The sequence below is a fragment of the Apis mellifera genome, linkage group LG3 (assembly GCF_003254395.2).
Source record: "Apis mellifera strain DH4 linkage group LG3, Amel_HAv3.1, whole genome shotgun sequence".
NCBI lineage: Eukaryota > Metazoa > Arthropoda > Insecta > Hymenoptera > Apidae > Apis > Apis mellifera.
Genome location: NC_037640.1, coordinates 525,464 through 552,012, shown reverse-complemented (window position 1 = coordinate 552,012; position 26,549 = coordinate 525,464). Strand labels below are relative to the sequence as shown.

General features: G+C 22.9%; 2 protein-coding genes and 1 long non-coding RNA gene across 8 annotated transcripts in view; 2 read left to right on the top strand and 1 right to left on the bottom strand.

Moving 5' to 3' along the window:
* The window catches only part of LOC409242 (protein PRRC2C), a 33,809-nt gene extending 15,870 nt beyond the window's left edge, over positions 1-17,939 (top strand). For 2 of the 4 annotated variants that reach the window (XM_006571861.3, XM_006571863.3), the window contains exons 10-19: positions 182-1,939; positions 9,259-11,232; positions 11,967-12,161; positions 12,361-12,672; positions 13,899-14,084; positions 14,238-14,373; positions 14,476-14,826; positions 14,990-15,114; positions 16,380-16,644; positions 16,744-17,117. In XM_006571861.3, coding sequence (XP_006571924.2) covers positions 182-1,939; positions 9,259-11,232; positions 11,967-12,161; positions 12,361-12,672; positions 13,899-14,084; positions 14,238-14,373; positions 14,476-14,826; positions 14,990-15,114; positions 16,380-16,644; positions 16,744-16,895 — 5,454 coding nt within the window. In that variant the 3' untranslated portion in view covers positions 16,896-17,117. Of the gene's footprint in view, positions 1-181; positions 1,940-9,258; positions 11,233-11,966; positions 12,162-12,360; positions 12,673-13,898; positions 14,085-14,237; positions 14,374-14,475; positions 14,827-14,989; positions 15,115-16,379; positions 16,645-16,743 lie in introns of all 4 variants that reach the window. The other 2 variants (XM_003251775.4, XM_006571862.3) reach the window with 2 other exon arrangements.
* A 3,421-nt stretch (positions 17,940-21,360) lies between these two features.
* Positions 21,361-24,153, top strand: LOC727415 (protein-associating with the carboxyl-terminal domain of ezrin). Of its 3 annotated transcripts, none has more exons than XM_016917249.2 (6): positions 21,363-21,769; positions 21,919-21,976; positions 22,328-22,363; positions 22,436-22,625; positions 22,711-22,847; positions 22,914-24,153. In XM_016917249.2, the coding sequence occupies exons 1-6, from the start codon at positions 21,575-21,577 to the stop codon at positions 23,849-23,851; spliced, it is 1,554 nt and encodes a 517-aa protein (XP_016772738.1). In that variant the 5' UTR covers positions 21,363-21,574; the 3' UTR covers positions 23,852-24,153. The 3 variants fall into 3 exon arrangements, with proteins under 3 accessions (XP_001123124.3, XP_016772738.1, XP_026295330.1); XM_026439545.1 differs by having other exon boundaries at positions 21,365-21,769; positions 21,919-22,363; positions 22,914-23,536; positions 23,676-23,847; XM_001123124.5 differs by having other exon boundaries at positions 21,361-21,769; positions 21,919-22,363.
* On the bottom strand, positions 22,881-24,397 carry LOC100576120. The gene is made up of 3 exons (XR_412287.3): positions 24,302-24,397; positions 23,328-23,504; positions 22,881-23,189 (listed from the first exon to the last, which is right to left on the bottom strand). It is a non-coding gene; the product is annotated as an uncharacterized LOC100576120 (long non-coding RNA).
* Positions 24,398-26,549: the final 2,152 nt, after the last annotated feature.

Below are 26,549 nucleotides of genomic sequence, written 5' to 3'. Positions count from 1 at the left end.
TTTTTTATTATTTTTTATATCATTTTGTTAATTTATTATTATAATATAATAAATATAATAATATTTAATTAAATTTTCGAAATTTATGATTATTTATAACATTTGTTTATTTGATAATGTATTAATAATATAATAAATGTCTGTTTTAATTTTTTTTAATATATTTTATATTTATTTATAGGATCCCTTTGATAATCGTGATCGTGATCGTGATCGTGATCGTGATCGTGATCGTGATCGTGAACGTGATCGTGATCGTGATCGTGAACGTGAACGTGAACGTGAACGTGATCGTGATCGTGATCGTGAACGTGAACGTGAACGTGAACGAGATCGAGATCGAGATCGAGATCGAGATCGTGATTGTGATCAAAGAGAAAGATCGGAGAGTTCAGAATGGCGCGAAGAACGTATCATTCAAGACAGAATAATCGATAATCGTCGCGATACCCAGAGAGAAGAACGAATAGAACGCAATGAACGTCCACAGAGACCAGATTCTCGCGATAGTCGTGCTTCTCGAGAATCGAAAACATCTTTACGAGATGAAGATTCACATAAATTACGAGATTGTACTTCTTGGGTAAATGAAGTTGCCGATTATGAAGAAAATAAACGTGATGCGTATCATGAAGATATTCGAGAAAAAGAACGAGAAAAAGAAAGAAGGCAACCACTAGGGCCTGTAACTAAAGAAAGAATTGAGGCAGATGAATTAAAAAATGAGAAACGTAATTTAACTCAATTAAAACGGGCAAGTTCTGATCAAGACAAAAAAGATCAAGCTAAAGAACCTTCTTTAGAGATAAAAAAAGAAATGGATGTTTGGAATAGAAAAATTGATCGAGTTAACGAAAATAATAGAATAATAGAAAGAGGTGATAATTCTCCAAAAGCATGGGCGGATGCTGTTTCTCCAACGTTTGAAAAAGAAGAAGAAAAAACTTTGGAATCTATTAAAAACGATAAAGAGTCGGAAGATTTGAAACAAAATTTTGATAAATTAAATTTAGATAAAAGAGAAGATACATTGAGTGAAGATGTAATAATAGAACAACAAATGAAAGAAGAAAAACGAGAAAAAAATATTCGAAACAGAACTAGCAGTGGCGGATCAAGCTCGAGAGTGCGAGATTCTCGAGGTGGTCGTCAATGGGGAAGCACATACAGTGTATATGCTCGAGGTTGGCGTGGTCCAGAAACAAGAGGACGAAGAGGTGGCCCTAGAACTGCCGCTAGACCAGCTTCTGCTAGAAGTGGTTCCTATGGACATACAGATTCAGAAAATAGTGCCGATGAAGTATCTGGTTCGACCGAATCTGGTAAAGAAGAAAAGAAATCGGTTAGATCACCAAAACCTAGTCAAAAAACAGAAAAAGAAGAACGTAATCGTGAAGCAATAATATCTAATCGAGATGAAAAACGAACCGATTATTGTCAATCACAACGTAATGAAAAACGAACTTATGATAATAAAGTGAGTCGTGAAGGTTTTGCACCTTCGGGTGAACCATCTCGTCGTGGCCGAGGAGGCAGTTTTCGAATTCGAAGCACAACTACTACTGGTAATCGTATGGAAGGATATGGACCTCCATCTTGTAAAAGTCCTTTTTCTTCTGAACGTAATATTGATGAAAAACAAAATTCTGAAAAATTGCGACAAAATCCTTCAACACCTACTCCAGAAAAAGAAATAAATTCTTTGATATCATCACAAAACGAATCTACTGATGATAAAATTATAGCGAAACAACAAGCACTTACTGCTGGAATAACTGGAAAACGTGCAAAATCTCCGAATCAACAATCTCAACAAACTCAACAATCTTGTAATAAACAAGATGGAAATCATACGAGCAACAATGTTTCTTCTCAAAAGATACAAGTTATAAGAAAAGATGAATCGCGCTCAAAAAGAACTCGCAGTGGAAGCAGAAGGGTAAGTTTTTCGAATAATAAGAAAAAATTCAATTTTCTATTTTTCATTCTCTTTCTTTCTTCTTTTATTCCTTCATTCTTTCTTATTTTATAATTAAATAAGAGTACTTGCTCTTAATTAAACATTTAAATCTTTATAATATCAGAATCGTAAAAATTAAATTCAGAGTACGATTACTCGAATTCAACATTTTTTGTTGTAATTGTCAAAAAATATTAGATAAAAGAATAAATATATATATAAATATAAATATAATTATATTATAAATATATTTATAATATATAAATATATTATATTATTTTAAATATATAAATATATATTTATACAACCATATATTTAAAAAAATTATATTTTTTAAAAGTTTTGTATATGTATTAATTATTTTATATGCATATCTCAAGTTTTTATCTTTTTATTTCTTATATAGGAAAAATATTGTTTAAGCTTGATTCTTTTTTTTTTAATATTTAATTCAAAAAAAAATAATTAATTAAATTCTTTTACATCCTAAATTAAGAATGAACAAGTAATAGATAATAAAGTAGTGAAATTGTGTAAAAATTTATTTTCAATTATAATAATATAATCAATTATAATAAAAATATGATATTTGGAATATATCTATATTTCACTGTTATAAAAGTTAAAAAAGATAAATTTAAGATAAAAAAGAATAATTATAATATAAATTGATTCATATTTTTTTATTGACAATCATTTGTATAAATGTAGAGAATGAAAATAATTCTCAAAGTTAGAATGAAAAATAACATCTCCTTCAATGTCTCTGAAACTATCCATATAATACAACAACTACAATACAAACTATCCATACAACAAAATAATTACAGGAGAATTATTATTATTATTTAATAACAAATTTTATTTATTATTATTTAATAACAAAAGTTAAAAAATGGATGTTAAAAAATAGTTAAAATTTCGAGAATATAGACATTTAAAATATTAGGGATTAATCTTTAGATTGTAAAGAACTATAAAGAATTATAAATCTGCAATTATTATATATATATATATACATATATATATGTATATATGAAAAACAAAAACTTAAACTTTTACAGAAGTTAATTAAATTTTAATTAGTTAATTAAATTAACTATATTGTATGTAATAAAAATATTAATTAATATTCAGAAATTTATTTACTGTTAATTGTAAATATCATCAAAAAATTTATTTTTAAACTGCTGTAACGTTGTGAAAAATAGTTGTACAATAACTTTCACATTTTAAAAATTAAATTATACTTTTATATCTTTATAACCATCTCTTAAAAAATTGATATATAATATTTTCTATCATATTATTTCATTTTGAATAAAAAAGCACTATATAAGAATATATCATCTGTATAAAAATATAGTTCCCAACAAGATATTTAAAATATTTATAATGTTTCAATTTTTAAATTCATAATGGTTTTATTTATGTAAAATATTTTTTAAACATTTAGAGTCTTTTTAATTTTTTTTTAATCCTTATTTTTTTATTCACTTTTTCAATGTAAAATGAATTTCGAGGAAATTTAACTTAAGGATATGAAAGAAGATTCAATTTTTTAAATGATCTCATAAATATTAGTATGTAATTATTTTTTATGAAATCAAAGCAGTTTAAAGATTTATATAAATATTAATTAATATTTTTAAGTTTTAAAATTTTTTATTATGTGCAATGTAAATATTGACTTTTATTTTTGAATTTTTGTCTTTTATGTGTTTATTTATATAATTATTTGAAATCAACATTTTTCAATTTTTTGTTTTATTAACTTCTAATTTCATTTATTTTTTTAATATTATATCATAAAATATAAATTTTGATTATTCTTTAATATTTTTTTAAATATTAAAGAATAATAATCCGTTCTCGAAAATATAATTAATATTTTTAAAAACGCGAATGTTAAAACTGCTAATTATTCGCATAAATGGAAAATCGCATAGAATTTGAAAAAAACATTTTATATACAATATATATATTTAATTTTGATAATTAAAATAAATACAAAATTATTTAAAACAAATTTTTTTATTGATATTAGAAATATATTTTTGTTATATATATATATATATATATATATATATATATATATATATATATATACTTATTAAAAATTATGTATATTTATTAAAATATTTACTTATCAAAATAATTAATTTATTAACATTTTTGATTTTCATTTCTAGCATCTATATGCTAATTTTTGAATTTTTGAATTAACGAATTAACAAAGTTTTGTTTTTTATTATTTATAATATGAATAATAAATAAATATGGTTGACAAAAATAAAGGCAATATAAAATTTGTTTTACTAGTATTTTTATGAATGAGTGAATTTTTAAAAAGTGATGATATAAATAAATAATGTATCTTGATCTTATTGACTAAATAAACTAAAATTTTGAAAAAACAGAAGAAGAGAGAAAGAAATCCTCAATATAATATTAACTTTAGATTTTTATTAGTTTCTGAGATATTAATAAAAAACTTTTAATATGTTAACTGCCGCGCGTGTTTCTAACGAAATCTTGTTCAAATCATGCGCGCCGCTGTATCAAGTGTACTCTAGTACTTCTACCGATATTTTAGTAATGCGAATCGCGCTGATGGTTGGAAGAATGATGTCACGCATCATTTATTTTCATTATTACTGTTTGCATCTGCAATAGAAATATCGATAATAGTAATTGTATTGATGATAGTTTCTTATGCTAATACAATTAGAAAAGGGATCAAATGGTATCGAAAACTTGATATTCAACTTCTTTTAGGATTTCAGTTGTAAATGCTTTAATAGTTTACAAAATTGCAACAAAAAAAATATAAAAATTAGGAGATTTTAGACAATTTAGAGAATTATTAGCTGCAAAATTATTAGGATTATTTGAAAATACAACAAAATCTTGTCAAAACCTTCAACATAATATCACCGTTCAGAAAAATAATTTTAGTATAAGTATTAGATGTGCATGCAAATTATATTATTCAGATAAAAGACGACAAATGGACTGATCAAACGCACGAAGGAATTTAAAAAAGACAACAACTTTTTGTTCAAATTATCCGGATCAACTTCAGCTTTGCATAGAATGTTTTAAAATTTTCAAAATATATTCAAAATAATTTTTTTAATAAATTATTTTTTTATTTTTATAAATAATTTTTTAATAAATTTTATTTTTATAAATAATTTTTTAAATAAATTATTTAATTATAAAAATAAATAATAAATATATAATAAATAATTTAATAGTTTTAATATATCCTATGGAATATTTTTCCAAATGTTTACAAAGATTTTTCATAAATAATCAAATATGCGTCATCCGAATATGGGACGCGGTAGTCACGTGTTAATATAATATATTCTACGTCTGCATATAGTTTTTGGTAATGTATACGTTAATATATTGCGATTGTTTATCTATTATTTCTATATTGTAATTTAAAATTTATGATGAATAGATTGATTATTTCCTTATGAATTATGACGAGAAATAATTTAAAATGTATTTATGATGAGAATTAATTAAAATTTAAAATGTCTTAAATCTAATAAAATGTCTTGGGGATAATTCTTCGAATTCACGAAATGTAAAAATAAAATATAAAACAAATTGAATGACTCATAAATATCAAGATGCTGATATTCATATTCATCATTTCGATTATAAAAAAATAAGTTTTTGACATTTTTATATACATTTTGGACTCTGCTGCTGTATGTTTATGAAAATAATAGATAAATGATCGTACCGGATTGATGCATATATTATTAAAGATGTACCACGTAGATGAAGTTCAATATATTGCATCAAAACTTTTTTATTAATAACTTGAAAACTAATAAAAACTTGAAGTTAAAATTTTATATTCATAATTTTATATCTCCTTTTTTCTTTTCTTTTTTTTCTTAAAATTTCAATTCGTTTGACTAAGGTATATATATTACACAATACGCGCATAAGATCTTGCGATATGGTTTTAATCTTGATAATTAAATCTTGTTTATCTTTAGAAACAGACACAAATTTTTTTTTGATGTATTAATCATTTCATTATTTCATTATGGAATTAAAATACCATTTATAATTTCTTTTTTTTTTTTATAAATTTCTATTATATTTATTAAATTTAAAATTAGAAAATAATTTTGATGAATGAAGGAATTATAGCGTTATGTTTTCTTCAGATACATTCGATACGGTAATGAATATATTAAATTTTTTAATTTTTAATTATTTTTAATTTTTTTATTTTTCATAATTTTTAAAAAATACATGTTTAAAATTTTTTCCTGAAAATTTTTTTCCTTCATTAATATAATTAAAATTCATTAATTATAATTAAAAAATATATATATATAAAATTAAAATTTGCTTCACATAAAGTGAAATAAAGTTTTATTTCCATTATATTGTTATCGTAGCGATATCAAAAATCGTGAAAAATCCGTATTCTTTAAAACCGTGTATTTATTTGCTTATATATATATATATATATATTATATATTATATATTATATATATAAATACATATAGTTCCAAAAGTGTTGGAACATTCGTAAACTGGAGATTCTTGAGTTAATTTTAAAAATTTTTTTTTTGCAAAAACTTTTTTGTTAACGATTAACAATCACAGAATATAACCAAGTCGAGCCACGTTGTCGGCAACGAGCACGATCAAATCTAAATCGAAGAAGATGTGAATATTATAATTTTTTTGTGATATAATTCGATATAATTTTTTATCGATAAAATATCTTCTATATATATCTTATATTCAACATATTTTCTACGATATATATTGCTTAGATTTGTTTATGCTCAGCAGCATGTAGCCAACACTACTCATGATTTGATTAAACTATGCATTCTATGATTAACTAGTGTTTTTTGTTAATAACTCAACAACTTAACAAAGATGTAATGAAAATTTTTGCAAAGGAAAATGTTACTTGAAATTATGGATGTTACTTATGGAATTTCCAATATTTTTGGAATACTCTATAAATGCGTATAATATCCATTTAAATATCTATATGCCATTTATATGTCTGCATTCTTCTTGCGAAATATGTAAAAATTTTAAATTGCAATTATAATGAATCCATTTTTTAAGATTTAAAAAATCCTGACAACAATAAATTTTTTATTTAAAAAACAAAACATATATGTACTATTCTTATAAGAATTTATTTATTTCATTGTTCTGACGAATTTATAAAAACATTAGTTTATAAAAAAGTATAATTATTCTTATTTCAGAAACAGATATTATAATAGACCAAATAATGATATATCGCATTATAATATTTATAAATATTTTAAAAATAATCGTTTACTTGATAAATATCACAAATGATCGGCAATTATCACTTAATATATTCATATTAATTATATGCATTTCAATAGAAATGCATCCACTTAATGTTAATAATTCAAAATTGGTACGATACATCTTTCTGGCAACGTGAATGTTTTGCTAATTAAAATATGATCGTCGATGTTAGTTTCTATAATGACAATGAATGTTTATTCATTTCTCATTATTAACAAAACATATCATATCTTATTCATCTAAAGATAACTAAAAATTGCTATACCTGTATCAATCTGCTGTGTATTGTGAAATGAATGATAGTTATGAATATATATGTATGCTAAAGCCGATCAGTAGCTGATCAAGTGCGGTGATATCAAATAGCCAACATTTTTAAAGAAATGCCGTGTTATAATGAAAGATTCAATTGCAAAATTTAATTTTTTAATTTTCATCTTATTTTTCTAAGTGTATTAATAAATTGTGTTTTAAGATTTTTCCGATAAAAATAAGATCAAACACAATATAAATCAGATGATTTTGAATATTCATTTTCAATATTTTATCGATGGATTATATTTGATATGTATTGATATAATGTCAATACATGTTTTGAATGAGATTTCTTTTAATGCAATATTCTTCATATAAATTTCGCATTACGACAGTTTTCTCAAATTCTAAAGAATTCATTATTCAAAAATTTCATGATTTTATCAAAATTTAACAATAATTTAATAAAAATCGCAACCTTATTAATAATAATAAATAATAATATAGTAATAATAACATTTATATTATCGAAAAAATTAAATGAATTGAGAAAAGCAAAATATTTCTAATTTTTTTTTAGATTTACAAAACAATTTTTATTTGTATAAATATTTCATACTACATAAAAGATATTTCGTTACAAAATATTGCGTCTGAAATATGTCATGACAGACATAATAATTTCGTGCACCGATAGAGTTAAATTAATAAAAAAAATTAGATTAATTTATCGATTTGAATAATTTTTTTTTTTATATATATGAAAAACAATCGATTTTTAAGTTATTATAAGCAAACGTAACATAATATTTGTTATTGTATATTTTAATCATATAATCATATTTTTATTCAACTCAATTAATATTATAAAAAATATTATTATTATATTATAGATTATCTTTTAATAAATTATTATTATTATTAAATTAAACAAAATAATAATGCTCTTATAGCTATAATAATAAGAAATAGCTTTGACAAATTTGAATAGTGATAATAAATATTTACAATAATTAGCAATAAAATATAATTAAATTTAACTTAAATTTAGATTTTTAATATCTGAAAGTTATTTTAATTTCATTTTTTTTTTTTACAAGATATAATTCTATTTAAATTCTAAATTTTTTAATATTTGTTTAGGTTAACATTAAATTGTTTCTCATATAATTACTTTAAAAACGACACCATATCGATGATTTTGTATGTGACCTTAATGTATCAAGATGTTATTCCAAATATTTTTTTCTTATAATTTTAGCGTTCTCTTATAGTTTTCGAAATTTTCAAGAAATAGTTATTACTTGATTATATATGTTATTATATATATGTGTTGTGATAGCGAATGCTTTATTGTTTAGATTAGACTATAGGAATGCTATTGCTTATACAAAATGAAGTGCATTCATAATCTATATTTAAAAAAATTTTTTTAAATATAGATATATACATATATATATATCGTATTTTTATCGTATTTTAAAAGCTATTTTCATGCGTTAGATGTGATTGTAGATAAAAAATATAAGAATTAAATATTCTTTCAAAATTTCTTATTCAAAAATATTAAGATAAATGATTGTGTATAATTTGAATATTTTTTTTGTTAAAACATTTGATTTGTACTATAATGTTATTCATTAATATGATGAATTAATATAAATGAATTTATATTTGATTTTATTCTATGTTTATAGGGTAGAGATAATCGAGAATTACGTTACCGTGGCAGTGGTAGTAATGTATCGAAGCAAACATCTTCAGATTTAGGAAATGAAGATTGGGAAACTACATCTGAGAACAGTGAAGATCACACAGAGGATCATAAAGAATCACGTAACAGTCGTAATAAACAATTTTCTGCTCGTTCAAACACGGGTAATAATCAAAATGTTGTAGCGTCAAATATGCATTCACGTAGAAATGAACAGGCAGGAAACAATCGTGAAAAAAATGTAAAGTCTTCCAATACAGCATCTCGAGCCCCTGGCGCAGAAAAACGAAATCTACAGAATTCCAGTTTCGCAAATCAGAAGAATCATTCCAACAATATTCCGCCGTTGATACAAACCACTCAAATACAAAATGGAAGATCGAGAAATCAAACTTCTGGAAATAGTTTATCGATTTCAAATAAATCGATAACAAAAGATACTACAGTGAATCGTTTAGATGAAATAAAATTAAGCGATTCTAATTTAGTTAGTCAAGCTCTTAATGATATTAATAAAAGATCCCAAGGAAAAGAGAAGAAGCCAATGATCGATTGTGAAATGGAAATAAATAATTGTATTGAGGATGTTCCTAACATTGTTGAAGATAAAGTTGATTCTGATGGCTTTCAGGAAGTTCGTTCAAAGAAAAACGTAAAAGAATCTAGACATGGCTCAAAAGAAGAGACAAAACCTGCAAAACGTGAAAAGGAAAAAGATAGAGAACGCGACCGTTCAAAGTCAAAAGCAAATGGTGGTTCGCAGCAAACTTCTTTGCAACAAGTACAAAATATACCGCCATTGCTTGGTCAAACCATTCCACAACCTACAAATATTTTACAAAAACAATATGATAGAACTTCGAGAAGTCAAAAACTTGCACCTAGATTCCAAAAACAGCGTTTAGCTAAACAACAGCAGCAGCAACAACAACAACAACAGCAGCAGCAGCAACAACAACAACAAATATGCACATCCGATGCGAATGATACAATCAAAATTAACAATTCATCAAATAATTTCGGTAAAGATTCATCAACTGGACCCGCACCTCCACCATCTGTGAATGCTTGGGATAAACCGTTCACTACGAGTCAGTTACAATCAAATTCTCCATCAACAGTTTCTTCTGATATCCAATTGATATCAGGTTTGTCAACACAAAATGAACATGGTCACGTTCATAGTCACGAAGTTAACGAACAAACAAATTCTGGTAATAGTAGTCAACGAAATTCACCAAGTGGTGAAAAAAATATTGGCAAAAGTTTGAAAGATCAACTTCTAGAAAAAAGTTCAGTTTCTGACGTATCTTCACCTCCTGTTCAAACGTTAATTTTTGAGAATACAAATTATTCAAAAACTACCAAGGCTGGTCCTTCCGATTTAGCAGTAAAGACTAAATTTCCGAATCATATGAAAACTCAACAGCAACGCGTTGAGAAACGTACAGATTTAGAAGAAGAAGGTAATACCGCCACTACCATACAACAGCAACAGCAACAAAGTTTACCTGTAGCATTTTCAAATAAACCTAATGATTTAATAAAAGATAAAAATCAAGAGCCAATTCAAATGCCTCTTTCATTTAATAAAAATGAAGATAATGCAGATATGAAATTGGATTTCACTTTTGATTCTGATCTTTCTCAATTAACAGAAGACAAAAACAAAAGCTTAGGAATGACTCGATCTATACACATGGCTACTGGCCAAAATACTATTTCACCTTCTACAGCAGAACTTAATTTAAAAATTGCATCAGTAAAAAAAGTATGGGAAAATGCACCTCCTATGCCAACCGTGGTCGAACACGAAGATGGCAATGTTGTTAGTACTGCTAATACTTTCCCTCAAGCATTTGAAAGTACAGATGTTGATGATAGTTACAGCCCTCATCAACAATACAATCAAAATAATATGAAAAATGAAATAACTACTTCGACGAATGTGTGCAAGGTGAGAAATCATTTCGCGAACATTATATCATGTTATCATGCATGCATATTTAAACTATTACATCACTAGAAATTGACTCGATGTTAAATTATAAATTTGTTATAAATTTAAGAAAATTTTTTATAATTTGTTCATTTTATTATTTTCACCGATTTGAATGTTCTTTGTTCATATTTGAAATAAATATTTCTTATAATAGTTATCATGGTGAAAATCAGAAAGGTAAGTGGCTAACACGCATCATTTTAATTTTATTTCATTTATTAGAAAATCATTTTTTTCTTACTTTTTTTATTTTTAAATTTTTTTGTAAATTTGGAAATATAAATATCAAGCAAATACTTATTTTTTTATATATCAATTATTCTCATTTTCATAATCGATGTCATTTATCATCTTCATTGTGATTTTTTCCTCTTTCCTAGATTATCCATGTTATTTATATTATCATTGATTTTAAATAATAATCTTTCATTCTCGATTGATCAATAACATTTTTTTATCATTGATTCTTTTTACTTAATTAAACTTATGCGATTAGCAATGAACCTAAGTATTTTCACCAAACTTCAGAAAAAAATTTTTAAAAGGAAGAGAAAATCATATCACAAAATTCACATTGTTTTGTCAGCATCGATTAAAATAGCAGTTGATAGTGATGTAAATAGAAAACTAAAAATAACGAAACACCATGTCCCCTGTGGGAAGATGCTGACTCTTTGCCTGATGCGCAGCTGGTTCCCCCGCAGGTGAAGCCGCAGCAACAATCCTCGGGCAGCAGTAGTAGCCAGTCTGGTTCAACAGTTCCTGGACCGAGTTCTATCGGAGCAGGTCAAAGTCCTATCGGACATCCTCCTGTTAGTCTTCAAGGACCATTGAGCCCACCTCCATTCAATTCTACGGGACAACCTTCTCATATCAATTATCAGGTGATCAAAATTATTTTGAAAATATATATATATATATATATTTAGGAATCTATAGTTTATATAATATTAATTTTGTATTATATAAATAAATAGATAATTATCTAGCAATTATTTAATATGCTTTATTATATTATTTGTTATATTATTTTTTTTGTTTTCGTTGTTCTATTAGTTATATTATTTTATTTTTATTTTTCAGGAATTTCCTCAATATCCAGGTTCTCAAGCTGCACAATATGGTAGCATGTCTGCAATACCTTCTCCGCCAGCTGTATTATTTAACACTGGTTCCGGTCAACTTCCAGCTCAAGCAGGAGGTCTTTATGGAGCATTTCAATTAGATCAAAGCCGTTCTCCTTTCACACAATATGCGCCACCATATGCGCCATCTCTTCAAAATTCATTTAGTCAACAGAATGTTTATTTGCAACAACCTCCGCCTCCTCCGCCGCACGCGCCAAATGCACCCACTCCGGATATGTATCAAAGCAATCTTTCGCAATATCGCATTGTAAGTAAACATCTATCTTGCATTTAAAGAAATCTTAATAATTAACAAATCGAATATAAAATATTCTTTTATATCATAATTTATATAAATAAATTATAGAAGAACAATTATATATAATAAATTATTATAGTGAAATTAATTTAATAACAAAAATATATAAAATATTTTAAGATGGAACAATAAGTCATAATATATACAAAAATATATTAAAAAAGAAAAATATTTTTTTAAAAATATATAATTTAGAAATTTAATAAATGTATAACTTATTTAATATATAACTTATTAAATATTATTTAGTTTATTAAATATGTAAATTAATAAATTTGATTATATCCTTGAATGAATATAAAATCAATAGATAGTTATTCTATAAAATTAATAATATCGTTTTCGAAAAAATCATGAGAAAATTTATTAAATACATTATAAATATAACATGATTCTAAAATCGTAATATTTTAATTAGAATTTATCGTCCTCTTTGATCTTTTAAATTGAAATTTGTTTTTTTATCACTTGATTAGTGATAGAACAACTATATTATAACTATATTATATTTTTGTAATGCCTAATATAACTATTTATATTATATATTTTATATATATATATTTATTATATATAATATATATATTTTATATACATATGTAATATATATGTATATAATGTTATATATATATATTTCGATTTTATTTTACTTTAAAGAAAAACTTAAATAATTTTTATTCTAATTTCATTTTCTAATTATTTTCATATTGATATAATTTCCTATCAATTTACTTATATTTGAAAAAGTTTCTAAATTTGATTTTTTCAAAAATAAAACTTAAAGAAAAGAAATGTAAAATAAAATATCATTGTTTCTAATTTATTTTTACAATTATTATTCGCTTGTATTAATCATTCTGGAATATTATATATTAATATTTTAAAATTTATTAAATATTTATTAAATATTGAGATATCTTGTATGTAAATAATATTCAAAAATAGAAAAAAGATACATAGGAAATATAGTTTGATTATTTCTATATAAATCGAATACAAAAATATATTATAAAATATTATCAAATTATAATAAAAATATATAGCAAATATATAATAAAAAATCATATTACAATATGATATTTAAATACAATTGAACTGATAATTTGCTTGTTCTGGTGCTTCTTTTCATTTCTTAAAATACACAAATATTTGATTATAAAAACATTCATTTTTTACAGACAGCAGCTGCTGCTCCGCCATTTGGACAAAGTCAACAACTCAGTAACAATCCGAATACAGTTCTTATTAGCTCTTCTTCAAATTCCTTGATGTCAGCCAGTGTTAAGCCATCTTCTCAACCAATTGGAGCTATTGGAACTAAAGCTCCTCATTTTCAAGCACCATCTGCTCCTCAACCAAATCCAGTACGTCTTATTTTAATCAAACAACGTATAATTAATAGTTATTTAATTTCTGCACGAAGTTATTTATTAGATTATTTGCAAGATATGTATGTTTATTTTTTTTCTTTTTTTTTTCTTTTTTTTTCTTTTTTTTTCTTTTTTTTTTTTTTTTAGTTAACGTACATACCATATGATCCAAATCAAGTACTCGGCGTGAGTGGCAGTTATATGGGCAATTCCCAATTGGTACAGAGACCTGGTCCGAATGTACAAGCCTCAGCTAATAGTTATTATAGCGCAACTTCAGCTGGTAAGTAATGAAATGTACATTACATAATAAATCCTATACACAAATTGTCATTATTATGTTTTCATTTGCTACTGTTTAACATAATTATTATATTTATTTCAGATGTATTTCCCGGATCACAAACAGGTTTTTATCAGCCAGGAGGTGCTACACAACAGACTGGTACTCATTACGGACTTCAGGGATTTGGACAACATAGCCAAAGTTTGGCAACTGGCAGTGCTACTCCTGTTGGACTTCAAAATTTCAGCTCAGGCTTTTTATCTAGTTCAGGTTTACAAATTGCTGCAGCTGCAGCAGCTCAGCAATTTCGTAATCCAACAGGAGGACTTCCTGGGCCAGCAAATGCAGGTCCCACTTTTCTTAGCAAACATCAACCACAAGAACAACCTAGACAATTAAAAAGTCCATCGGGAAATCAGCAGGATGTTCTTGCATCAGTTTTCAGTTCTAGTAAGTCAAATCATATCTGTTCTATCAAACAATTTCTATCAAAAAAAAATATTTGATAAAAATATTTCTATCATATATATATATATATATATATATATATATATATATATATATATATATATATCAATAGATAATATTTTACATGATATACAATATTTTACAGCACCACAAATACCATCTCCAAAATCAAGAAATTGTAAACAACAATCTTCATCTCAACAACCACAACCTAGTCCAACACAACATCATAAATATCAACAGTATCAAGGTGTTAATCAATCAACTTTGGTAAGAAAATGTGCCTTTCATCAATAATATAATCATAAATAATAAATATATTTCTTGTATCCACAATACTAACATTATACGAAAAATAATTTTATTTCATAGTATATAATAAGTTACAAATACAGAATAATTCATAAATATATATCTATATTTCAAGCGATAAATCTATAGTTTAAAATAAATAAAATTTGTAATATGAACATATATATATATATATATATATATATATATATATATATATATATATATATATATATCTTAATTTTCGATTATAGATGATTAAACAACCCTAAAAATTGCGTGTACTATTTTTACTATTCAGTATTTCACTCAAGATTTTTTTGTTATGAGAATCAGAAAATATATTAAAATAATTCGTTATATTATTTTTTTGTATTTTATATAATTTTTATGTAATTATTAAAATTATATATCAATTTTTATATACTCGACATGAATCAAAATCTTAAAGAAAATATTTGATCCGTATTATACTTCAATACACATTAGTATATAATGTATAGGCCACATCATTGTATTAAATTCCGTATTTTAAAAGTACTAGATATTTTTTGATCTCAAATCCATTTTTTGTTCACAAATCGTACACGTTCATTTGCATTGAATACGCAATAAATTTTAAATGGCTCAAAAAATAAAAATCTAATATGTTAAAATAAAAAAATTGTGGTATTTTTTTAAATCATTAACTTAAAAATTAAGTTATAATGCAACAATGCAGAAGTTTATAACATCTTAAAAATTATTATAAATATTTTATTAATAAATATATTTATATCGAAATACATATCTATTCATATGATTATATTATGCTCTATTAGAAACAATCAATTAGATTCACATTCTTCATAGGCAGAACTTTTTTGAACTTTTTTTTATTTATATGATTATATTATGTTCTATTAGAAACAATCAATTAGATTCACATTCTTCATAGGCAGAACTTTTTTGAACTCTTCATCACATATAAATACATATGTTTATTTGACATTTTTTTTATTTATTTTATTATATAAAATCAATTTTTCAAATATAAATATGCATATAAATCAAATAAATCATTCTATAATAATAAATTAAAAGAAAAAAAGTATCATAAAAAATAGAAATTTTTAGTAAAATTGATAATAATAGATTTTTAAATTACACAAAATAATTAACAAAAAGATAATATACATATAATATTCATTTTAAAAAAAGAAAAAATTTAGAAAAGAAAAGACTAATTGACAAAATTATTATAGATTTTACAACAAAATATACGTGGTATGGGTATGCCTCCTCGCGCTGGAATTCAACCATCACAACAAAGATATCCACCACCTATTCAAAGACCAGTTGTTCCATTTACCCCGGGTCCAAATCCGAATAATCCTACACAACAGCAACAACCTAATTGCATGCAACAACAACAACAACAATCTCAAATCAATCGTCATAGATCGAATTTGCATCAACAACAGCAACAACGAAATATGAAGATGCAACAGCAATATTATTCTGGTCAAGGTTCGTGTCTATCAAATTGTTATATAAACAATCAAAGTAATAATCAAATTAAAATAAATTAATTGCAAATTTTTATATTATTTTATTTTTGCTTTTTAGGAAATGTCAAAATGGATACAAATGAAAAAACAGATTCGCACAATGATAAAATCAACGATGGTAATTCCGGTGCTCAACAAGGAAGCGCTAAACCAAACGTAAATTCACAAGAAAATGACAATAAGGAAGAAGTAAACCAACAAAATGAATGAATTGTGAAAAACAATATTCGATCTACTATTTGAAAAATACAATTTACAATCATACATTATGGTGTGACGTCGATTGAAAGGTAAATGATAATGATTAACTATACGCGTGGAGCAAATTGAATTCCAACTGATGTTATATTCGATTTAAAGCGGCTTGCGAGCTTAGAATTCGTATTAATAACTTGATCATATCTAGTTAAAATAATTTAATCGTGATATATTGAAAAGGAAAAGATAGGTAATATTATACAAGGTTCCGAATTAACTATCATAAATGTATTACATTTTATGAATTCTCAACAAACAAATCGCTTTTATCGAACATTCGTTTTTGTTCGAAAAAAATACTATAAATAGCAAAATGGCAGCAAATGTCAAGGATTTAGGATAAATATCCAGAATAAAACAAAATTTGATCGATATCATCGAGGATAGTTATCATCTAAAAAAAGTCCCAATGGATTACTATTTTCATCAGGGACACAAACACGTTGTTCAGTTAAAATAAATAAATAAATAAATTAAAAAAGTTAAATATTAGACTGACGCGCACAACGTATATTCACTCGATGTCAATCGATCATGCGAACCAATTAATTACATTATCAATTGTGAAGATGAGATACGTGCACAAGACTTATGTTTCTGTATGGACACGACGGCGGTCTGTGGTATACGATAATATTAAAACCAGATTTTTATGAAATATAGTTCAACAAAGATATTGCACGACCGTTGCTACTATTTGTAGAGCATTATTAAAATGAAAAAAGAAAGAAAAAAATCAGATCGATAAAGAAGACTGTTGTGTATATCAAAATTACAAAAAAAAAAAGGATATTCATGCGATGGTCGTATAGATCTGCATGACTCTGCCCATAATATAATGTGACATTTAAAAAAGTTCGTGTACATTAATCGTTTATTGATATATTGTGCGGTCATGGTGAAGCTTGTGAAAAATAAATAGTGCAACAATCGTTTGTAGTACTGAATATATTGTCATGACCTAACCACTCTCAAAAAGAGTATCAATTATTAGAAGAAATGAAGAAATTACAAGAAGTATCGCTTGCAGAAGTTTGAAATGCGCCCAATTTTTGCGTATAGTAAAATTCCACTAGATCACAATACTGTCTGTCGCAACGTACATATGTAGAAAAAGAATTGTATATTCTCTGCTTTCGTTGCGGTTCAAGCACTATTATGATAACTATTATTATTTTATTTTAATTTTATTTTATTTGTAATACTATTGTCATCATTATCATCATCATTATTTCTATTGTATTACTATACTGCAACATATATAATATATGATCATCACCATCGCCGTCGTTATTACTATTACCGCTGCTATTGTTATTATTTATTACCACATATTACCACTAATCCATTATTATTATAGCAAAAAAGTTACTTTCAAAATTATTGCTTTTACTACTACTACTATTACTACTACTACTACTACTACTACTACTATTATTATTATTATTACTGCTATTGCTACTACTACTACTGTTTCTATTACTACTATTATTCCTACTACTATTACTATTACTACTATTATTACTATTATTATTACTGCTATTGCTACTACTATTACTATTTCTATTACTATTATTATTCCTACTACTACTACTACTATTACTATTACTAGTACTAGTACTAGTACTACTACTATTACTACCACTAGTTCTATTACTAATACTATTATTAGTAGTAGTAGTAGTAGTAATAGTAATAGTAGTAGTAGTAGTAATAGTAGTAGTAGTAATAGTAGTAGTAGTAGTAGTAGTAGTATTGTTGTCATCATCATGATTATTATTAATATTGATAACATTATTATTTTTATTATTATATTCTATGTGAATGCCCAGAAAAGTTTCCTTTAATTTTATTTCATTATTATTGTCATTATCATTATTATCATTATGATTATAATCATTATGATTATCATTATTATCATTACCATTATTATTATCATTATTGTTATCATTATTATTATTGTTGTGGTTGTTGTTGTTGTTGTTATTGTTGTTGTTGTTGTTAATATCATCATCATCATCATCATCATCATCATCATCATCATCATCATCATCATCATCATCATCATCATCATCATCATCATCACCATCATCACCATCACCATCATCATCATCATCATCATCATCATCATCATCATCATTACTAGTATTACATCTATTAACTATTTTACCTCAATTTTATCATCATTATTATCCTTGTCGACATCATCATCATAATTATATGATATTTTTATCCTAATAATAATGATATTATTAAAGAAAAGGAAACTAATAAACAAATTAATCTTTTAAATAAATAATAGTATTTACAGAAATTAATATTTACCAATTTTTTAGAATGATGATATTTCTTTAAAATCTATTTAATATTTAAAATATAATATTATATTGAAGAAACTCTAAAAAACTCTAAAAAACGAAACTGCCAAATCTATTTCATTATTTGTATAGCATATTCTTATTGCATTTTATTTTTTTTTTTTTATAACTCTATAAAAAATCAATAAAAATTTTTATTTCCTTTAAAATATATTGATATTGTTTAAATAATTAAAATTAAATAATACATAAACTAATAGATTATAAATATTTTATATATAATAATTAATTAATAGATTAAATTATTTTATTTGTATATTTTTATACAAAATTTGATGATCCGATTTAAATGATATATATTGAAATGTATTATCAGTGTAAAGGCATATATTTGAAAATTTATATATAGAATATGCTTAATTTGTATTCTTTCAATAATTTTAAATATTGAGTTTGAGATATTTGAAAAAAAAATAATTTAAAAGAAATAATTATATTTTACGATATATTATTTTCTATTATTTCAAATTTATTATTATTATTCATTGAAATTAATTGATCTTTCAATGATACTAATTCAATGATAATAGTATAAATCTTTCTATTTTTTATTATGTGATATATAACATTACTCTGTTATTAATTAATAAGATTAATATTAAATTAGAATGATTCATAACAACAATATATCAGATAATGTTATTTTCATTATTTCTCTTACTGCTAATGTTATTATAATGTATTATTAATTATGATAATATTCTCTTATTAATATTGTTTCAATTTCTTAATTATTTTTAATTATTTATTTTATATTATATCATTATTAATTTTATTTTATATTACTATTTTATTTGTTGCATTACATTTACATTGATATTATTTGAAAAAATAACCATTAATCATCATTATAATCGTTTTCATTAAATCCATTATCATCTTAATTATGAATTTAATATATCACTATTTTTTTTATTAATAATATGCGATTTTATAATCACAATCATCATTATAGTTTTCATTAATATTTTTATTCTTAACATTATTAATATCATTAATAATGATACATATATTATCATTTTATGTAATGATTAAATAATATTTTTACAAGTAAAAATTTAGCAATAAATATTTAGACAACACAAGAATGACGAAGAAAATCAAGGACGTATAAGTAAGTAAAATGATAATACAGAAATCGTTTATATGCAAATATCTGAAAATATTTTAAAAATTTACATATAATTTATTTAATTTATCTATTTGTCATTTAATCTTGCGATGTAGTCTTTTTTTTGGATTTTATATGAAAAATATGAATAAATGCAGGAGCAAGGGTCTGTCGGTTACAATTTAATTAAATAATAATAATAAACAAATATATATATCATATTCAATAATAAAAAAAAATATGTATTTTAACATATATTTATAATTATTTATAATTAAAAAACATAAAATTTGTGGAAGTGCTATATATTTTAGAAACGAACATTAAAAAAAGATGAATAAACATTTATTCATATACAAATGTTACAATAATATATGTTAAAATGTGATTATAATAATAATTTTTATTATTTTGAATATATGCATGTGTATTTTTATACAGTATTTGAAATTAAATTATTGAACAAAATTATATATATTATTAAATACTATATCTATATGTTATAAAAAATTGATGAAATTACATACTTTCAATAAATCACTTTATGTAAATTTAAAAAATGCAAAAAACAATAATATAACATGATGGACTCTCGCTACCTATTTTTAAATTTATAGAATATTTATAATTTTTCATCCATTTATATTGAAAATTTAATTTATATAAATAATTAAAAATGAAAATAAAACGAATATTATAAACTATTTATAAATTATTTTTCAATACTTAGCAATGTTTAAGATAACTAATTTTAGATTTTTTTATATTTTTAAAATTAAAAAATTTTTATATCAATATAATTTATCTTAATAACTTTCAAATAAAAATGTTTTATTTAATATTTTTTAATGTTAAATAATAATAAATAGTAAATTCAATAAAAGTATATATTTTTAAAATATAACGGAGAAAACCGATGAAATAGATTTTCTTATAGTCATCATGTATGAGACATCTATCGTATCATAAAGACCAAAAATAGTTGATCATAATTCGTCACTGTGAAATATTTTAAAGTTAAAAATTAAAACAATCATAAGGAAATTTTTTATAATAAAAAATAAATGTTTCTTATTTAATTATTACTTTTAATCATTAATTAGTGTATATAAATTCCTTTTCTCAAGAAATCAACAAAATTAATGGGGAATGAAAAAAGTGCCCTTAATGGGCTTAAAATTGATGAACAACCTGTGGAAATAACAGATTTTTGGATACATTATATGGCTTATATGAATGGTCATAATATACAAAATATTTCAGTATTTGTCAGTGAACCATCTTTGCATTATAATGCAAATTTTGGAAGTCCATCGCCTTTAGAAAAAGCTGCAAAGGTTAACGTTAATATATTAATTACTTTGCATATATTATAGAATTTTATACATAAATATTATATACATTCATTTTTTAGTTTTTTTTTAATGATATTATTTTAATTAAATAAATAATTATTGTTTACAATAATAATAGACATATGTTTCAGAATTTAATGTTATATAGACATCCTTGTATATTGAAGTATGTTTCTTCATGGTCGAAAGGTAGTAAATTTTTTCTAGCTACTGAACAAGTTAAACCTTTAATTCAATCAATAGAAAATCAAAGTACTTTGCAAATATGCATGGGCCTATATAATATTTTACGTGCATTGGTTTTTCTTCATGAGAAAGCATATATTTCTCACAATAATCTTTGTGAAAGTTCCATTTATGTTACATTAGAAGGATGTTGGAAACTTGGTGGATTAGAATGTTTATGTAAATTTAAAGATTTAACTTCTTTTTATTTACAAAGAATAAGAAAATATAGATATGAAAAAGCAATATCTTCTAATGAAGATACAATTTTCATTTCAAAAAATTTTAAAACAATTGATGTATATGCATTTGGAGTTTTAGCAGAAGATATACTGAAATTAAAGGATCCAGGTAAATGATATACGAATTTAAATTGTAATTTATCTAAAATAATTATGAATAGGAAATCTTATTTTATTTTAGCTGATGTACCCAGTCTTTTAGAATTTAAACAATTTTGTAAAGAAAATCTGCAAAATCCAGATCCTTCTTTACGAACTGAATTATCTCATGTACTTCAACATCCATTTTTCACCCATGATTTTATGAAAATATATGCATTTTTAGATGAATTACCTTTAAAAAATAGCCAAGAAAAAGAAATATTTTTTAGGTAAATATTTTTTATAAAAGTATAAACAAATTATTATTAATTCCATAAAATTATATTTGAATTAAAATTTTTAATTATATTACAGAACCTTAATAAAAAAATTGAAAATATTTCCTGAAAATATTATTGCAGAACAATTAGGTCGTTTACTGCTTTCAAGAATGGTTTTATTAGACATAACAGCTCAAGAACAGCTTTTACCATTTATTTTAAAACCAAAAGGTAAAACTAAGTAATAATATGTTATATTTAATGTAATTCAAAAGATTCCATATATTTTATTTATAGATGGAAATGACAAGACAAGTAGTAACTTATTTTCGATTTCTACATTTAAAGTCTATTTGGTGCCCAAATTGTTGCAGATGTTTTGTATACGAGATGTATCAATACGTTTAGTGCTTTTATCACATTTTAACTCATTTGTTTACACATTCCAAGATGATGAATTAAAATCTCAAATACTTCCTGAATTACTTGTTGGAATTAAAGATACAAATGATCATCTTGTTTCTGCAACATTAAAAGCATTAGCCGATATAGTTCCCATCCTAGGTGCTGCAACTGTAATTGGTGGAAAAAGAGGAAAGTTATTTACAGATGGACGGCCAAATAAATTAAAAGATAACAACGAAATTGACAATAGCATAAATATTGCTCAATTTACTATTCCTATGAGTATTCAAAAAATAATTGATTTACCTGAAAGGCCATCTCCAGACGGTGGTGAAGATAAAAAAGAGATTACATCTTCAATTATCGAAGAAGAATATACATGGTCTGATTGGGATATACAAGAAACAGGAGACATTCTTAAAATTTTACAACCTTCCAAGAAAATATCTCAATCCCAATCAAAATCTAATGATATTTCAATTCCTAATTCAACATTGAAAATTACTACAGATATGGTATTAAATAAAAATAAAAATAAAACTACTGAATTAAAATTAACAAAAAAATCGTCTATTTTATCTGATATCTCAGAACTTGATATTAAAAATTCAAAATTAATTGACTCTATTAAAGAAGAATATAATTATTTCACAGATATGGAACCTGTGATAAAAAAAACACAAATTTTACATGTACAACAACCACAAATAATAAAAAGTGTATTTGATGTGACAGTATTAAATGAATTAGGAACAGTTGAAGAAAATAATGGGTGGGAAGAAGATTTAAGCGATTGGGAGACTGAAGATTCTCAAGAAGTAAAAAATTAAAAAAATATATATATATTATTTTTTTATTATATTTCTTGTATTTCAAAGTAATTTAATTAAAATTACTTATTTATTTTCTTAAGATTTATTTAAAATTTATTTTTAAAAAAATTTATTTCTGAATACATCAATATTGTTTGTTATTACATATAATATATGTAATATATAATTATAATATATAATATAATATATTATAATATTGGTAAATTAGTGCATTACAAACATATTGTAATTTTTTAAAAATATATAATTCTTAATTTATGTAATATAAAATTCATAATAAATAAATGAAATAATTGATTAAATTGATCATTTAAGTTTTATTTTTTTAATTTTAAAGTTTTTAATATAAACTTGAAATTATATTGAATTATATTGATGATTATTAATTTATACGTCACTAAAATAAATAAAACTATATAATAAAAATTTAAAAAAATTAAAAATTACCATATTATATCACAGCAATCACATCTAATTTTAATTATCTACAAGTCATGGTTGCCAACATTGTGTTTGTCAATAACGGAAGTCAATTGGCATTATGAAATAAGAAATAAATATGAAAATATAATATAGAATACAATTAATTTGTTTTTTTAAAAAATTAAATATATACATTATTTTTAATAATTATATATATATAAATAATGTATAAATATTATAGTGAATAGAAGTAATATATTTAAATGATATTTGAAATGATATAATATTTTATTTCACTTTTTCTATTTTACTATGAATTGATGAATCATAAAAACCAAAAAAAAAATCAGATAAAATATATTAATATTGATTAGATATATTGTAATAAAATAATATTGTAAGAAGATAAATAGTAATTTATGTATATTATAAATATGAAGAAAAATATAATCATTGTACAACACCCATCTTGAAGTTAGAAATCCTATGCTCAATAATGAATTTATTCTGCAAATAGAAAACACATTATTAATATGTTATACATATAACATTCAAATATAAATATATATTATATATTAGTTCTGTTGATCCAGGCGATTGTTATCCTTGCAATTTTAGTATTTTATAATTATATATATATATATATATATATATATATAATGAATTTAATATTTTAATATATAAAAAAATTAAGGATTATTTAAATTAAGATTATTTTGGAGTATCAAGAATTGCTAATAATTTTTTAATAGTAGAGTCCAAAAATATTAATTTTAAATTTAGAAATTCATTGATTTAAAAATTATTCATGTGTAAAATTAATGATTTTAAATATATTAGAATACCATATTTATACTTGTAATTTATTTTCCAATGAGAAAAATCATTATGAATATCTGCATTTAAATTTAGAAGTGATAAGTTAAATTTGATTGCACAGATATATTGCACATATATTAATATATCATAATAATATAATATAATATATTATATTTTAATGATATTTTATATGATAATATCGCAATATTAATATTAATAATTCAATAAAATTAGCAATAATTCAGCAAAATTAATAATTCAATTTTCTCTCTTTTTATAAACTGAAAATCTTAACTTTTTGCATTTTTTATTGCTTAATTCTTATATCTTATATTTATTGAATAAATAAATAAATAATAATAATATATATCTGAAAAATAATGTAAAATATTAAAATTATTTTTTGTAAAAAACAAAAAAATTATTTCATTTATTACTGAATTCGAGAAATATAATTAAAAAATGAGAAAGAATACATCATTATAAGGATAAATATATATATAGAAGCAGACTACAAATAACAAAATACAACATTTTTGTAACAAATATTTTTAATGCAATTATTTTATAATAAATTAAATAATAATGCATATATAAAATTTATAATCAAATATATCAAATTTTGCTATCTTTTTTTAGTTGATTTTTTTAGTTGATTTAAATGACAATAATATTTTGATAGTATAATATATATTTTGATTATAATATATTTTGATAGTATAATATCTGATAGTAAAAAATTAATAATATATATTATATATTATATATTATATATTATATATTATATATTATATATTATATAATATATTATTATATATATTATATATTATATAATATTATATATTATATATAAATAGTGCATGCAATTATATTTTTCTTATGTACTGAATATAGAATAGTTAATAAATTTGATTTAATTATATCACTTATAATTAATTCTATAATATTCAGTTGATTATTATATTTAATAAATCTAGATTTTCTATTCTTTAAGTGTTTCCTAAATATATTTAGGATAATTATATTTATATAAATATTTGGATACATAAAATATATATGAAATATTATTATAATCTCTTATTACTGATTTTGAATTAAGCTTATTTGTAATAAATGCAACAGTTATATTTTATAAATTTTAATAATTGTTGATAAATATTTATAATATAATTATATAATATACAATTATATATATATTAGATGAGATAAAAGTATAATCTTGATTTGATTTATATTGAAATACATTATATAAATATTTCAATTATTAGTGATATGATTATTTAGTTTTAATTTTAAAAATCTAAGATTCTTAAGTTTCTTCCTTAGATTAAAGATAATTAAGTTTCTTTTTTAAATTTTTTGTTTTTAATTTCATAAAAAAAATCAAAGATAATTTCAATTTTTTTCTAAGATATAATTTATTAAAGATAAAACTGCGAAACTTAAAGATAAA